General features: G+C 29.6%; 1 protein-coding gene and 1 non-coding gene across 5 annotated transcripts; both read left to right on the top strand.

Moving 5' to 3' along the window:
* Nucleotides 1-3,709: 3,709 nt before the first annotated feature.
* LOC108002041 (dicarboxylate carrier SLC25A8) lies at nucleotides 3,710-16,404 on the top strand. Of its 4 annotated transcripts, XM_062087178.1 has the most exons (8): nucleotides 3,710-3,933; nucleotides 5,161-5,348; nucleotides 5,463-5,669; nucleotides 8,586-9,151; nucleotides 9,773-9,894; nucleotides 12,004-12,113; nucleotides 13,759-13,974; nucleotides 14,404-16,404. In XM_062087178.1, the coding sequence occupies exons 4-8, from the start codon at nucleotides 9,032-9,034 to the stop codon at nucleotides 14,781-14,783; spliced, it is 948 nt and encodes a 315-aa protein (XP_061943162.1). In that variant the 5' UTR covers nucleotides 3,710-3,933; nucleotides 5,161-5,348; nucleotides 5,463-5,669; nucleotides 8,586-9,031; the 3' UTR covers nucleotides 14,784-16,404. The 4 variants fall into 4 exon arrangements, with proteins under 4 accessions (XP_061943162.1, XP_061943163.1, XP_061943164.1 ...); XM_062087179.1 differs by lacking the exons at nucleotides 3,710-3,933; nucleotides 5,161-5,348; nucleotides 5,463-5,669 and adding an exon at nucleotides 7,175-7,314; XM_062087180.1 differs by lacking the exons at nucleotides 3,710-3,933; nucleotides 5,161-5,348; nucleotides 5,463-5,669 and adding an exon at nucleotides 7,214-7,389.
* On the top strand, nucleotides 4,667-4,740 carry Trnai-aau (transfer RNA isoleucine (anticodon AAU)). Its single transcript has one exon. It is a non-coding gene; the product is annotated as a tRNA-Ile (tRNA).
* Nucleotides 16,405-17,765: the final 1,361 nt, after the last annotated feature.

The following is a 17,765-nucleotide window of genomic DNA, read 5'->3' on the forward strand; positions in this document are numbered from 1 at the left end:
TACTCTCGTAATAATTTCGAGTATCGAATCGTGAACTAGAGAGGGGATATGTTTACGTTCGATACAAATCGAATGTGTATATAAATTTTCGGAAAGGTCGTAACGAATGTTTACAAGAAATGTTATAAGAAACGTTACACGAAACGTTTCTGAATCATAACATAAGTGAAAGACAGAAACAAATATATAAATACAATAGTACGCAATATAATAGTACGAATTTAGAAAATGTATTACCGAAATATTTTAATTGAAATAAAATTAGTTTTATTGTTCGTTCGTTTCAATATCAATAAAAATGAATAAAAATCTAATTCAAATGCGTATTTTTTTATGAAAAAAAATAAAATATTATCAAATTTGAATCTTTTCGATATATAAATTCTTGTACTACGTGCACGAAAATTATCCATAATAGAATACGATAATCTATACATAAAAATCGAAACAAAAACTATAAAATAAATATATAAAATTAAAATTATATTAAAATAAAATAATAATTCTTTGTTGAAATAGAAATCTTTGTTGAAAAGCTCATAATACGATACAAGTTATTGGTAACCTCAAAAATCAAATAAAACGATCAAAAAAGAAACTCAAAAAATTAATTAATTTTGTTATCCCAAGATTTCATTATCAACATTGAATTATTAAATAAACGAAGCTAAGAATAATTTATAAATGAGATAATAAAAAACGAATTACTTACTGCGTAATAAAAATCACGAAATTCAAGCCGATGCAACTTGTCACGATGACTCCTGCAGAAGAATGACACCGCAGGATTATTTAGGAATTTTCTAATTGGCTGGAACGGTATGGTTCCTATTTACTTAAACCGCGCGAAAATCGAACTATTATATAACAGATTTTAATTATCTTATAACATAAAAAGCCTGTTTATTAAAAATACAATAAAAAATAAATTATCAAAATTAATTTAATATAAAAATTAATTAGATTAAAAAATATTTAAAAAATAAAAGACTTTAAAATAAAAATTATCTCAAAAACTATATTCATATAGAAATTAAATGTCAAAAAATAAAAAAATGTACTTAATACAAAAAAAATTAAAAATTTAATAAAAATAAGTAAAATCTAAAAAATCTAAAAATAAGTAAATCTAAGAAATATCAAATATTTATATAAATATCAAATAGAAGTATAAATATGAAAATTTTAATAAATCTAAAAAAGTTTAAGAATAAAAAAGAAACTATATAAAAATTAAAAACATATATATATAATAATTAAATCTAAAGAATTGAAACATAAAAAAGAGATAAAATTAAAAAAAAAGATTGAAATATGAAAAAAAACAAAATATAAATATTATTTGAAATAAAATACAATTAGTCTTTATAAAGAAATCTTTTTCATTAGATGTATTTTTTTTACCAATCTATGAAATGATAATTATTTATCTATTAAATCATATTAAATCATGTAAAATTTTCTCATAATTATAATAAATGCAATATTTATAGTTGTTCAACATTAACCTACAATTTATGATATTGTCTCATTATATACATGAATGAGTGCATAAATATAATCATATTTGTAGAATAATTTAGAATATAACAAAAAAGCCAAAAAGAATTTTGAATTTGAATGAGAATTAATTATCAAAATTAATTTAATATAAAAATTAACTAGATTAAAAAATATTAAAAATATATTAAAGATTTTAAAATAAAAATTATCTCAAAAACTATATTCATATAGAAATTAAATGTCAAAAAATAAAAAAACTTAATATAGAAAAAATTAAAGATTTAATAAAAATAAGTAAAATCTAAAAAATCTAAAAATAAGTAAATCTAAGAAATATCAAATATTTATATAAATATCAAATAGAAGTATAAATATGAAAATTTTAATAAATCTAAAAAAGTTTAAGAATAAAAAAGAATCTATATAAAAATTAAAAATTAAGAATGTATATAATAATTAAATCTAAAGAATTGAAACATAAAAAAGAGATAAAATTAAAAAAGGTTGAAATATAAAAAAAAACAAAATATAAATATTATTTGAAATAAAATACAATTAGTCTTTATAAAGAAATGTATTTTTTTTATCAATCTATGAAATGATAATTATTTATCTATTAAATTATATTAAATCATGTAAAATTTTCTCATGATTATAATAAATGCATTATTTATAATTGTGTTCAACATTAACCTACAATTTATGATATTGTTTCATTATATACATGAATGTATAATGTGTATAAATATAGTCATATTTGTAGAATAATTTAGAATATAACAAAAAAGCCAAAAAGAATTTTGAATTTAAATGAGAATTAATTATCAAAATTAATTTAATATAAAAATTAACTAGATTAAGAAATATTAAAAATATATTAAAGACTTTAAAATAATTATCTCAAAAACTATATTCATATAGAAATTAAATGTCAAAAAATAAAAAAATGTACTTAATACAAAAAAAATTAAAGATTTAATAAAAATAAGTAAAATCTAAAAAATCTAAAAATAAGTAAATCTAAGAAATATCAAATATTTATATAAATATCAAATAGAAGTATAAATATGAAAATTTTAATAAATCTAAAAAAGTTTAAGAATAAAAAAGAAACTATATAAAAATTAAAAACATATATATATAATAATTAAATCTAAAGAATTGAAACATAAAAAAGAGATAAAATTAAAAAAGATTGAAATATAAAAAAACAAAATATAAATATTATTTGAAATAAAATGCAATTAGTCTTTATAAAGAAATATTTTTCATTAGATGTATTTTATCTATGAAATGGTAATTATTTATCTATTAAATTATATTAAATCATGTAAAATTTTTTCATAATTATAATAAATGCAATATTTATAGTTATGTTCAACATTAACCTACAATTTATGATATTGTTTCATTATATACATGAATGTATAATGTGTATAAATATAGTCATATTTGTAGAATAATTTAGAATATAACAAAAAAGCCAAAAAGAATTTTGAATTAAATGTACTATTATTAATTTTATTTTCCACAGAATAATTTTTTCAGAAGAAAAATTATCTAAATTTTAAAGGAAATTAATATAAAATTATTATATGTTCCAATTATTATTGAAAACATAATAAAAAAAAAATGGAGATAAATATTAAGACTGATAATATTATTTTTACATTTCTTTATATATTTGTTAATTTATTTACTTATTTAATTGTCAATTTATTTATTTTTTTAACTATTTATTCATTTATTCATTCATTCATCTTTTTATTAATTTACTTTTACTATTAATTATTTAATTATTATTATATAAAATAAAAAAAATACAAATAAAAAAATAAATGAAAAAAGATAAAGATAAGATGTTATAAGAAAATTTATTACTATTAATTTCTTGCATAAATGACAAAAATATTTCTTTGCAAGATAAAATAAGAATTAAAGATAAATGCCATCTTTTGAATATTTTCGAAAAGATAATCAAAGATACTTTTAAAATCTTTCAAAAGATGGCACTGATGATCAATTCTTAACTTCTCTCTATCTTTTTCTTATTATTTACTATCCTTATCTATATTTTAGTTTCATTTACGGCACACTAGAGATGGCGCTGATTTCACAATTTTTACCATATTTCTATCCTTCTCTCATTGTTTGTTTTCTTTGTCTATACTTGCTCATGGCGCGTGATCATAGATCAGATATGGAATGTTAGTTAAATATATTTTTATCATTTTTTTAAACTACAATACACTTCAATCTTTGATAAAAAAATATAGATATTATATTCTTAGCTTTAATGTAGATTTGCGACAGTAACTTCGCAAAATATAATATGTATACTCTAATGTAGGACGTGGTTTTTTAATGCGAGACACCGCTCAGCAACAGCGATGGTATGTAAATAAACGAAAGCCTGGCCTAGCAACAAAGGTTAGAGGAAAGAATTTTTTTCTATCGAAAAAAGATGCTAAGATTCGTTTGTCGAATCTTGTTTAGCATTCCTAACGCATATAGTTCATCGTTTAAACATTAATTGTTATTATTAATTGTTATATATATGATAACAAGAATAATGAAATTGCTTTTTCTTTCTTAACAGCTCTTTATTTTATCTTTCTTTATCTAACATAAATTTAAATTGAAAATTAAAGTTTTCATTCTCAGACTTTATAACTCCGCAAATTAGTAAATATAAGATAATATTTATCATAAAATAATTGGAATAGAGTAATGGCCTTTTATTAACATGACAAAGTGCTCTTGTTAACATATCTATCGATGTATATCATAATATTAATATTAACTCCAATTGGCTTTTTTTCTTTGTCTATAAGTTTAAACTCTGTGAATACAGTTTAAACTATAAAGTTTTAAACATTTCATTATTGTTTCTCATAAAATGACTTATACCATGCAATAAACAAAATATTTAGTTATTGAAAAAATTATATTATAAAAAAAATAAAAATTATTATATATACAATTATATAATGTGAATTTAAAAAAAAAACATTTAAATTATAAAGAAGAATTATTAATTTATATTATATTTATATAATAATTTATATATTTTTATAATTGTATATATTTAAAATAAATTAAATTTTTTAAAAAATAATATATTGAAAGAAAAAACTTCTAAATTAAAATGTGCTGTTAAGTTGGCCCATTAGCTCAGTAGGTTAGAGCGTCGTGCTAATAACGCGAAGGTCGCGGGTTCGATCCCCTCATGGGCCAAATTTTTTTTTATTATTACAAAATTATATATTTAATAAAATTTTTATTCTCTTTCTATCAATTCTTTCATATAGTAATATTAGTAATATTATCGAAGATCAAGATCACAAGATGAATTGCACAATTTATTGACTAATTATTATTAGTCATATTAGAAGAATAGATAAAAATAGTTATACTAAATCTTTATTATTAATATCATTATTAACAAAGTGATAAACCTATCATAACCTTGAAGTAATAATACTTGTTAAATCAATAAGTATTCTGGAAAAGTCATAGACATCAATCAAATAGCTTTCAATTGCTTATTTAATTCCTATCTTAGATCTACCATGACGGCGGAAAAAATTTTATTATAGTATTTACGACAAAAAAAAAGGGATAATAAACGATTTATTGAGAAATGATCATTTACAGAACTTGTGTGCAGCAACTAAACATACAATGAAACGCATCGATCACACACTTGGACAAGAACACGTTCTCGAAGGACATTCTTTCCTTCAATTGTTCATGAAGCGAATCGTATGCGGTTAATTGCAGTTTGTTATTGCAAAAAATTGTAATGAATGCGATAAAATACATTTATTCCACAATGAAATATGGTAATTTCCTATGATTTAGTATAATATATTCTTCAATAACCTTCTCTCATTGAAAGGGTGTCGAGTGTATTGCGCCTGTCCTAAACCGGTGCATATACGTGTGTCTGTATGCAGCTATGGGGGCATTATACCAAGCATGTTCCTGGAACTTATCGATCTGGCCGCAAGCTGAGCTTCCTTTGGCTAAATCTGACGTCACAAGCGGCAGCTGATAGGTAGAATTCAACTGTGGGCGATCCGCATTGGTCGACGAGCCGGTATAAACGATGCTTTCACGGTAACCTGTTTCAGTTGTGTTGTTATCCACTCACTGTACACTTGGTAAGTACATTTTGCTCCAAATTTCATTGTTTTCCTTTGTTCTATCATTATTTATTTATCATTTTTTTTTACATTTTTAAATTTTATTATTTTTTTTTCATTTATTCGTGAAAATTTTCAATAAATTTTTAAATTATTTAATTGATATACAGTTTATAGTTTTCCAATCAATATAATATAACAAAGCAATTGTTAATCTTTTTTTTTTATTAAATTCGACTTAAATTTACATCGTGAATATTTAAAAAATTTTACATGAATTATTTTTATTCAAATATTCTATTAATTTTAACTAAATTTGAAACATTTGCGTCAAGACAATCGTTATTATCTTTTATCATTTTACATAATATTGTATAATAATAAATAAGAAGTAACAAATAATAAATTATCGTTAATCGTTAATCAATTTAATGCAAAACTATCGAAAACGCTTATTTCAAGCCAATAATTATAAACTGTAATTGTAACCATCGAATGTTATAGCATTTACATAATACAACAATGTATAGATTCAAAAATAATTTCATATTGTCATATTAATATTATTATTAATGGAACGAATGGAAGTTTTAACATTTTGCTGAATTATATATGTCCGATGCGTTTGACTGCAGTCTGTAGGTGCAATGCATATGCGCGAATAGTTAATGGTTGGTAACATCGATTTGTCCTTCGCGATACCTGCTAAAAATTATTATATTTCCACGAAGACTTAGTTAATCTGTTCTTCGTTCAAAAACTTAAAAAAAAAAGAATTATACGAAAATTAACGAATTTGAATGACAAAAATTCGAACGTGTTATTATTTTTATCTTTAATTATTTATTCATAATATTTTTTTAAAATAAATCTTTTGTTCCAAATTCATTATGTAATATAAAATAAAATATACAATATGTAACGATTGGCTCTGGTTTGTCGAATGCTACACTGCATTCGTGTTGAATATAATCAATATATCAGGACCTTTTTAGTAACTATCTCCGTGCGCAAGGATATCATAGGACTCCGCCTCCTCAAGGCGTCAGAAATCGTTAGAAAGGGAGATAGCATACTCGAGATATCTTGTTTACATTCTTGTTTCACAATTCGTGATTTATCTTTTCGCATTCGACTCGGATATTTAAAAAAAACCTTTGAAAATATGAATATTTCACTGGATATTTAAAATATTCGATGTTCGATGGAAAAAAATTTAATTATTTATTTATTTAATCAACGATTAATATTCAATTATTAAAAATTATTATTACGAATAATAAAATAGCAGAGCATGATATATTGATTTGCAATAATATAAAAAATAATTAAAAAAAAGCTATTCAAACGACACATTGATTTTAAATTTTAAATCTTTTAAATAATAATTTATAAGAGAAAAGATTTTTGAAACTTGATACATATATATACATACATATATATATATATATATATATATATATATATATATATATATAAAAGATATGGGTGCAGCAATTGGTGCAGGCGCATGGCCGAAGTTTGCTATCGATCGCATTGTTTGCAAGCGCCTTTCATAGTCTTCCTACACAACGGAGTGAATACGTATTACGCATTCGATGGAGAAATCGGGCATCAACGTGTGGAATAAATCAAAGTTTGTAATAGAAATCAGTGATCGAAGGTTAGAACGAGTGTTTTTCAATGTTTATTATTGTAAATTTTAAATAATAAAATTCATCATGAAATATCGTCAACGGTAAATCCATCGATTCTTTGTTCTTCTTCGTGTTAAGTTCACCTCTAGTCTGGTTTAAATTTTTTACTCGACAATTGTCAACTGAAATTACTCTGTTTGAATAATACAATTATCAAGGACAAATCTATCGATCTTTTTTTTTTTTCTTTGCCTCAAGTTCACCTCTAGTCAGATTTAAATATTTCAATCGACAATTTACAATGAAATTACACATTGATTATATTCGATAAAAATAAAAATCGTAGAAAATTAAATCGTTTCACAAGAACGACGGGAATTTAAAGAGGAAAGAGCAAATGGAACCTGTGCTAAATCACGACACGGACTTTGCCCTGGTCGAGTTTCAGCCAACGGTACTCTTCTCATTTTTTTTTCTTCTTCGTATAGAACGTTCTTCGTATGTCTGGGCTTACGGATAAAAATCTAGAGAACAAAAAGCATCGTTTTCAGGCCCAACCGCTTGAGGTCGTTACCTGTACAACATTTCTCTTTAGCAAAAATAGCCTCGCCTGCCTTACGGCCGCAATAAAGCGTTACAGATATAACTGGTTTCGACATTGCGTTTCGAGCAGAGCTCTTCTGCTTGATAAAAACGGAAGATGAAATAACGTTATCAATCATTCCAATGATGTTCTAATTTATTCCGGATATATAATAGGCCGAAAATTTTATTAGACGAGATGAAAGACCTAGTAACATCTTTTCGCATCACTGGCCATCTTCCAATACTTATCTACACGATCTATTTTCGCGTTATTTGGTCCACGATACACTTCGACTGCCCACGTGCATACGTCGGATAAAAAAATTGTTTTTTGTGCGAATTTGCATGTGTAGCTGCGTAAAAAATGTCGCGTAAAAAATTATGACGCGATGAATTTCACAGACTAAACAATTTTATTAGTCGTTCCGGCGTATGAGTCGTCGTTCACGCGACTGGGCCGTGTTTCGCAATAATCTCTCATGTAATCTCTCGTGTATTCGATAACGAATTAATTATTTTTTATTAGTATCTCATGGTGTGATCGTTGACTGAAACCACTTAAAGTTCACTCGACCATTGAACTTTGATTATCACGATATTTTTTCCGAATTTAATGACAATTTAAGCGATTGTACATATACTTGTGTTTCCATGAAACAGAAAAGAAAAAAAACATTTCTCATTTGTTCCTTCATTCTTTCGTCTGTTACAGAAGAATAGTATGTATAAAGTACTTCACAATCAAGACATAAAACACGAGTGCTCGCGGTCAGGGGGACTGCACGCTTATCCTGATCATTTCAGGGAACCTAAAAAGCTTTACCTCTAAACCAGCCGTCTGCTAAATGATCATTTAAAGGTTCCTGTCCTCTGGTAGGACTTTGTATATAGTGTAAATATCGCTTTTCTAACAAAGGATCTCGCTCAAATAAAAAAAAAAAAAAAAAACGAGCAAGCTCGAAGAATCGAAACAAGTCACGCGGGGATTTCAAGGAGTCGAGAGAATTCGAAAGATTGCACTATTCCAACTCCCATACATCCGACGCATGCATCAACTTAGAACGCACTGATCAGTCAACTAGTTCAAAACGCAACAAAAGAAAAAAAGAAAAGAAGAAGATTGTTGGAGAGAAAGAGAGTGAAAAGAACGAGAGCACGATGAAGCAACAAGCGTCGGAAGAATTCCCTTTATGGATAAAGTTACTTTCCGCAGGCACAGCAGCCTGTATCGCTGATTTAGCGACGTTTCCTTTGGACACCGCCAAAGTCAGAATGCAGGTAAATATACGCATGTTTAATTTATCGATCGAAACGATAAACTTTTGTTCTTACGAATAAAAATTATGTAATAACAATTTTCAAAGTGTAGAGATCTAGAGATATTCTTCATGTTACTTATTGCAACTTAAGTTCAAATATTTCATTTAAATATTTAGTATAAATTTCTACGTTTTATTTGTAGTGTGCTTGCATAATTACAATATTTTTCTAATTTTCCTTAGGCTATAGTATATTATAAAACAGTGTAAAATCATATGTGGCGTATCTTATATCATTTTTAAAATTCACGTTTGATTATACGTATTAATAATCTTGATATCCTTTTTTAGAAAATTTCCATTGTTCCTTACACACGATTAATATTATCATAAATGTATCGTATAATGAATCAAGCCATTTCTTTTTGAATTCGTTACATCTTTTCAGGATTCATAGTGGAAAGAATGTTTGTACAAATATTCCATATGCCTTTTGTTATGTACATAATATTTGTACATTGTGAAAGAGTATTTCTTATGTGCGAATAAACAAAGAAAGAGATGAATAAAATATTCCTTGAATATTCATTTGATTTAAATGTTAAACTCGCGTAAAATATAAACGATCTATATTTTTTAGATTGCCGGAGAAAGTCGTCCTCTTCTATTGGCGACTGCGGATAACTCCATGCTCGCGATGCGAAATACGCAACCAGGATTATGGAGGACAGTAAAGAACATCATCAGACTCGAAGGAGCAAGGTACGTTATTCATGATCCTATCCGTAATTTAAGAACAAGGGGTAGGTAAAAACCGATTACATTATTGTACATAAATAATATAATTAGCGTATATATATACATATTCTTCCGATTCGAATCAAAGTTTATATACACGGCGGGCACTTTTTCATGCCCGCTCGAATGATAATTATTTGATTACGTAATTACTTCAACTTGAAAAAAAAAAAAGAGAAAAAGAAAAAAAAATAGAAAAAGAAAAAAGAAAAATTCCGTACTGGCTGATCATAGGGCTGTTCGTTTAAATAACTTGAAGTCAATCGCTAATTGAATAGAACGCACATTAACTCTTTCTGAAAGAGCTTCTTGGCATATTCCATGACTCGAGAATTTCTTTAATTCTCTGCACGTGGCCTCGCGATTCGATTGTTCTTTCGATCTCTATAACTATGCATTGGATCGATCGATGCCATCGACGTCGTTGCCGTGCACCGTGAGCTAAATCTAATTATAATCAAATGCACCGCACGATCTTTAAAGATCATGGTACGCTGTTCGTTTCTATATACTTAATTGGAACCAATTGAACGAAGAAAGTACATTGATCGAAGTTGTATAATTCTTTTTTTTTTTTTTTAAATTTACATAAAGAGCATCGACGACGACGACGGACGAGGATCGAGATAACATAATGGAAGTATTACGATATCGCGGTTATATAAAATATCGAAAAATCGCTGATGCATTGGCATTTTACTTATCATATCTTTACTCTTTTTTCTAATGCTAATTGGGTTTACCTGTCTTTTTTCTTTCTTTTCTATATACGTATTTAGCTTCGGTTCGATCTTATCGAGTGCTATACATTGTTCATTGAACTAACACGTGATTGCATAATCAAGCACGTGCTTGTATACTTGATAATTGTATTTATTCGAAGAGCGAACACATCTATGGCACTCGCCTCTGTACTTTATTTTTATACTTTCTCTCTTTGACACGAGATGCCTTTCCTATGCTTGAACGAAGTCGACAATAAATAACGATTATCCCTCGTAATTATTACTTATTTATCTATTTATGTAAGATCAATAATTGCCTTTGAATACACGGTAATCGATGTTACGATCGTTCTTTAATGTCGGATGTCTCCCCACAGGAAAGGAAGGCATCGCGTGACCACTTCAAACTCCCCACCCCCCCCGTGCAAAACTTTTTTCTTTTCTTATCTCTTATTTCGATTTTCTTATTTTTCTCTGCTTCCATTTATTTTGCCTTTGCTCAGCCGCAGTTTTCCTTTTTTGAAAGATTGAAAATAAATAAAATAAAATAAATAAATAAAATAACATAAAGTAAAGAAAAAAAAAAGCAGAGTGGCGTCTCGCATGGTTGCGCCTCCTCTGCGAATACGATTTGTCATAATCGTGTCCAGCTCTCTCAGCGCAAGCTCTCTCCCGACTTTTCTAGCTGATCTTTTCTCTCGTACTCCTCCGATATTGTCGATCAGAGACTCTATTGGCTTCCCTTCCAATCTTTTTACATAACGAATGTTATAATTATATAACATTTTCAAACGAATGTTTTTAATAACACGATACCCATCTTTTTTTATCTTTTTTTTATCTTCTTCAATTAAAAATAAGAAATAAGGGAGAGAGAGAGAAAAAGAGAGAGACGAAATTCACCCTTTGCTGACTAATATTCTTTCAAAAATAAAATGCATTCGATAATTATATTTTGTGTACTTAATTGCATTATTAAATATATCGATATAACGATTATTCCATCGTCATATCGTTATTAGTAGCTGCGATTTTTCGATAAGCAAGGATCTAGTTCGCAAAGGGTTAAAGAAAAAAAAAAAAAAAAAGAAAAAAGAAAAGGAACGAGAATTGAATTAAGTATTCGAGTTTTTCAAAAAAAAAAAAAAAAATTATTCGATTCATTCGAAGGGGAGCAAATTAGAGAAAAAAAGAGAGCGAGAGAGAGAAAAAAAGAAATCGAAAAAAAAAAGAAAATAAACGAAAACTTGTAAAAGCAAAACAAATCAAAAAAAAAAAAAAATATTACCCTGGGCTACGTTTGAGGGTAAATTGTGAGGGCGGTGAGCTTGAGCGAGGGTGGTTACAGGAGCCTGTACGGAGGTCTGTCCGCGGGACTCCAGAGACAGATGTGTTTCGCCAGCATACGGTTGGGCCTCTACGACGGGGTGAAGTCACGCTACGCTGGAATCATCGACGGTACATCCAACAAACTCCTAACTTTTTGATTACGTAATCCTCCTATACGATATAACCGGGTATAAGCGCGAGCGCGAGCGAACGAACGCCGCGCACGTGCTCTCCATCTCTCTGTTACATGAATGAGTGACACACGCGTAAGTAACGGCTGGTTGGTCGATCATCGACCACCATCGGCTACCGCGTGCTTTTTACTAGAAGAAATTATACGAATTTTATATATATATAGACTTATATATATATATACATATAACAAGAGAAAAAAAAAAGAACTCTCGCAAGGGTACCCTGTCGAGTTACTTTCGATATCGCGAGTCAAAATGCAGCAGTCTCGGATCGTGATGCTGTACCGTATCTCCTTTTCTTTCAATTTTTTTTTTCGTTTTTTTTTTTTTTTTATGCCATTCAATCAATTAACGCAGATGTTAATGTAGACGTCTCGCATCGCTGATCGCCGTCATTTCTACGATCTAGAGTCGACCGTCGAAAAGGAAGTAAAGGAAGAAAGAAGGCTTACAGATAATCACTGCCTCAAGAGTAGTATGTCGTTTGTACTCTTCTCCTGCAATTTGGATTATTTGTAAATTAATTTTATGTGCCACTGTTATTTATTGCGTGTACACGCGGACGATCGATATTTTTGTATCGATAAACGGTATTTTTTTTTTTTTTAATATTTTTTTTTTCTTTCGAAATTTGAAAACGATAGTAAAAAAAAAAAAAAAGGAAAAGAAAATGCGCAGTTCGATCTCGTGACCGATACAATTTCCCAATTGAATTCCATTCTATTAAACTTTTTGCTAATCGCGTGTAAACTAATACAGCATTATATCGATAAGAAAGCAAGCATGTATGTTTCCGGTATTTTTCATGTATGTATGCGTGGAGTCGATCGTGATAATTTTATTATCGGTTATTTATAATTAATCTCTTATCGAGGATAAAATATCTTAATCAGAAGTTAAACGGTCGTAACGCGAATTTCGAATTTGACCCTTCATGGCATGTTGTAAACTATTTCCTTGCGTAACTTATCGGCGTATTTGTAACCGAACCTCTTAAACGGATCATTTTACTCGAACCAAGAAAGTTGCTAAGATCGTATAAAGTCGATGACGCAATGATACTCGAGATCAACAATACATTTCCATCATATCTTTGCGGACAATACACTTTGGAATACACTTTTCTTTTTTTCGAAAAAAAAAAAAAAAAGAAAAAGAAGAAGAACGAAATAACGAAAAATAAAATCGAAGTATACCATTTATAATAATTATAACGTATTCATCGTTGATCTCGAGTATCAGCTTCGTATCATCTCGTATCAGTACTTGACCCAGTTTTTATCGCAACACATTGTACTCTGGTAGAATGTGAAATCGTGGTATTCCGTTTGAGAAAAACCCTCGTGACGTGAAAATTATTTAGACTGAGCGTTGATTGTAACGTGATGATAATCAATGAGCCAATAAACGTGCTGTTACCGCGCAGAGCGCGATCTTGTCCCACCCTGCATCCTAATTACTTTTTTATCGATTTGAGAACCGTGAAACGCAAAGCGTGTAACGTGCATATCTCGAAACAAACCCAGACAAATAAACACCGGGACGAGCCGTTTTTTCACCGTATTCTTTTATCTTGACAGGTAATAACAGGAGCGCGAGCGGATCGAAGAGTATCTCCGTACGAATCGCCGCTGGAATCACGACGGGCGCCCTGGCGGTGCTCTTTGCTCAACCGACCGACGTCGTCAAGGTACGCCTACAGGCTGGAAGTAATGGACGATCGGTGAGATATAGCTCCACCCTACAAGCGTACAAGAATATCGCTGCCGAAGAAGGAACGCGGGGCCTTTGGAAAGGTACCATCGTTCAAATTGTATTACTCCAACTTACGCGATATATATATACGATATTCTTTCGCTCTAGGCGAGTATGCGGACTCGTTGCGAATTATGATCTCAACATTCGAAACATAAAAAGAGAAACTTTGTATGCAGCGTATACGTTGATTCGCAGTTGATCGAATCTTTGAAACAGCCAATAATGCGCTTTAAGCGATAAAAAATAATTTATATTCTCCGATTGTATTTTCTAACCGTCGTAAAAAAAGCATAGCAACATGGATTGATTTAAAGTTTAAATTTTTATTCGCGAGCTGCATTGATAGAGAAAAATTAATTAAATATTTCTAGCGGCTTATTAATCGATTCTAATTTCGAAAATTTCAACACGAAACTTTCTCTCTAAAGATCGATTTAAAATTAACCACGAATTGTCCCTTCATTCAGGAACTGTGCCCAACATCTCGAGAAACGCGATCGTGAACGTGGCGGAGATCGTTTGCTACGACATCATCAAGGATTTCATCTTGGAATACGGATACCTGCGCGATGGGATTCCCTGCCACATTACGGCCGCGGTGGCGGCAGGGCTGTGCACTACGTTGGCAGCCAGCCCTGTGGACGTGGTGAAGACTCGTTACATGAACAGCGCCCCCGGCGAATACAAGGGCGTCAAGGATTGCGCTGTTCGTATGATGATGAAGGAAGGGCCGTCCGCGTTTTACAAAGGCTTCGTGCCCAGCTTCACGCGGCTCGTTTCCTGGAACATCGTTCTCTGGATCACCTACGAGCAGTTCAAAGTCTACGCGAAGAAGCTGAACCAGTAAACAATCACACATCCCTCTACGTCGATCGACTGGGGTGCATCGATTCACTAAATACACATACACATACACACTTACGCACACACAACACTTATACACACACGTATACACGCGCGACAACCGTGTTTTAATCAAACTGCAGCTTCATAATCTGTATTTCGATCGTGTAGCTTAGGGATGGGAGGATGTATGTAATCGTGTATCGGTTTAGATTTGATCGTTTCGAATCGTAGAGAATATCTTAGCTTGCCGTCGTTCGCATTATTTATTTACATATTTCACGATAACACTTTGACGCGTATATACATATATAAGTTTTTTTTTTTTGTTTCTTTTTTTTTTCTCCCTAAGTAGATAGTGCATGTTACAGATTCATCGAGCGTTACTTTGTATTACTTTGTATTATCGAGGGTAGATCGGGTAATTTTGATAACGTTTTAGGGATGTTTGTATCTATATCGCTAGTTTTTCTACCTAATACGTATACGTATGTAACGATTACTCGTAGAGACTCTTGCTTATGCATACGTAGAGGGTGATTATGATTTATGATAATGAAGCTGTTGCTGCTGATATTTTGTAAGATGTAATTAATTGCTCGCACGAAATTAGATGTATATTAGTTATTTTCTTTATCTTTACTAAAAGATTTAAGTCTAAGACGATTTATAAGCACAATTACGTTGATATTATTATAATAGCTTTGTTGCAAACGACGGCAATCAATTCTCCCATCATATCGTTGTATTTTCACCTTTCTTTCCGGTAGATACGACCGCTCGTGCATTCTAATTTGAATAAAAGAAAAAGAAAGAAAAGAAGAAAAAAAATCTATTGAAAAAAAGTAAAGAAACGGAAAAAAAAAAAATTGTCCGTCCAAATTGTTTGAAACGCGAATTCGAATATTGCACTTGTAATTGTAATTGATGAATTTTTAAAATTATCGATCGAAAGGAAAGAAATAAAAATAAATAAAATAAAATAAAATAAAATAAAATAAAATAAAATAAAATAAAATGAAAGAGTGCACGTACGATCGAGAATATCTTTAGAAATCTGTCAATAATCCATAATGAAACATTTTTGGCTACGTAAGTCAGCTTTAGAAACATTTAGTAGGACAATAGAGGAAAAGAAATTTCTCCCCTGATAAAAATACTTAATATAAAAATCACGCGCATTACGATACGCCAGACAGACAATAAGGTTTCAAAATTGATTTCGAGTATTTGCGAGATCTGTTGACACGAGCTACACACATGTACGATGATTATTCGACTGATTTTCATTTTTAATGACTACGATTAATTCTTCGATATGCTATAATAACAAACGCCGAGCTAAATATCCTCAGCTATATTTGTGTGTATAATTGTAATTCGTTCTTTTAAACAATTATGTTTACGCGAAATTTAATTTTTTTTTTCTTCCAACAATTGCTAGAGGTATTTAAAAGAAATACGGGCGGATATTTAACAATCTGATTTCGGGTCAATTAATATTATATACAGGGCACAATTTTTATCGAATTTCGATCGACGACTTGTAGTCTGTTTTTTAAAGCTATGTTATCATCTATTGATGTATGTTTCACATTAAAGAGCAATTCTTATTATCTTATTAATTCCGATTGTGTCATCTATCCATTATATCGTTCTCTCTCTCTCTCTCTCTCTCTCTCTCTCTCTCTCTCTCTCTCTCTCTCTCTCTTTCTCTCTTTCTCTCTCTCTCTTTTTTTAATTCATACTAACAATTCTTACTAACTTATTAATCACGTCCATCGGTGAAACGAAATTGAATTTCTTATTTCATTCATCTTTTAGACGACGTACAACTTTTTAACACAACACAATCACATCGATCTTCGTGAAATCCGTAACTGTAGCTCGGGTATATCATACAGTATTACTTATTATTATTATTATTAGATTTAATCAATATCAATTTAGACCACTTCGTTACTATCGTTACGTCATTTGATAGATACAATTTTCTATTGGAGGAATTTCTCTTTTAATATGTATACTATGTAACGAAACGATTTTTACTGCCTCTTATATATTGCGTAACTGAGAAGCTGCAGAATTGGATGAAAATATCCAACCGAGAATAATATTTACCGATTTCAAGAAGAACGTTTATTATTATCTCTATCCTATATATATATATATACTTTGTATTAAGTCTATAATAAGTGTCTTTAATTGTATAACGAAATAAGTATATTCCACGATGGGCACCGCTTTAAGAAGTATTTTGCATGTGAATGTTCTGATCGTAGGCGGATTACTGCGCAATTATTTTATAAGACGTACTAAAAAAAAAAAAAAAAAAAATAAGGGAGATACGAATTAAATTGCGCGTTTCACAATTTGTTGAGCTGGTTTGTTGCGCGCGTTTAAATTTAATTAACAACTTCATGGCATAGGTCATAGACTAAATTATCTTTTATTACGCCCATGAGAATTTAAATAGATCTGATAAAAATATTGCTATCGCGCGTTTTAATTTTGCGCGTTTTTGTTAGAGTTTAGAAAAAAAACAAGGAAGAGAAAAAGCTTTTTCTCGATTATTCTTTATTCTCTTCGTTCTCTCTTTCCTCTGTTTTATTGCAAAAATTTTTTTCGCGAATTGCAAAAAAAAAGATGATTTCTACTCTTTCTTTTCTCTCTTTTTCAATATACTTTCTATTCGATACGTTGCACGCACATCCCATCGATCGAGCTTCGATTCAACACAATTGCGTCGAGCGCAATATATGTTTTACCACGTTTTTAAACGAATCCTCTCTTTATGTTTCCGTTTTCGGTAATTTTTTAGATTGAAGATTATATTCTGATATCGTTCTAAGCATTGTATATGTATCGCTTGTATGCAGCTTGTATTAAAGATTGAGCAACACAATTAATTAAATTTGTCGAATTTGGTAAAATTTTCGTGTAATGAACTAATTAAGCGATTAATGACTGTATCTTAACGCCTTGT

The sequence above is a fragment of the Apis cerana genome, linkage group LG1, assembly GCF_029169275.1.
Source record: "Apis cerana isolate GH-2021 linkage group LG1, AcerK_1.0, whole genome shotgun sequence".
NCBI classification, from domain to species: domain Eukaryota; kingdom Metazoa; phylum Arthropoda; class Insecta; order Hymenoptera; family Apidae; genus Apis; species Apis cerana.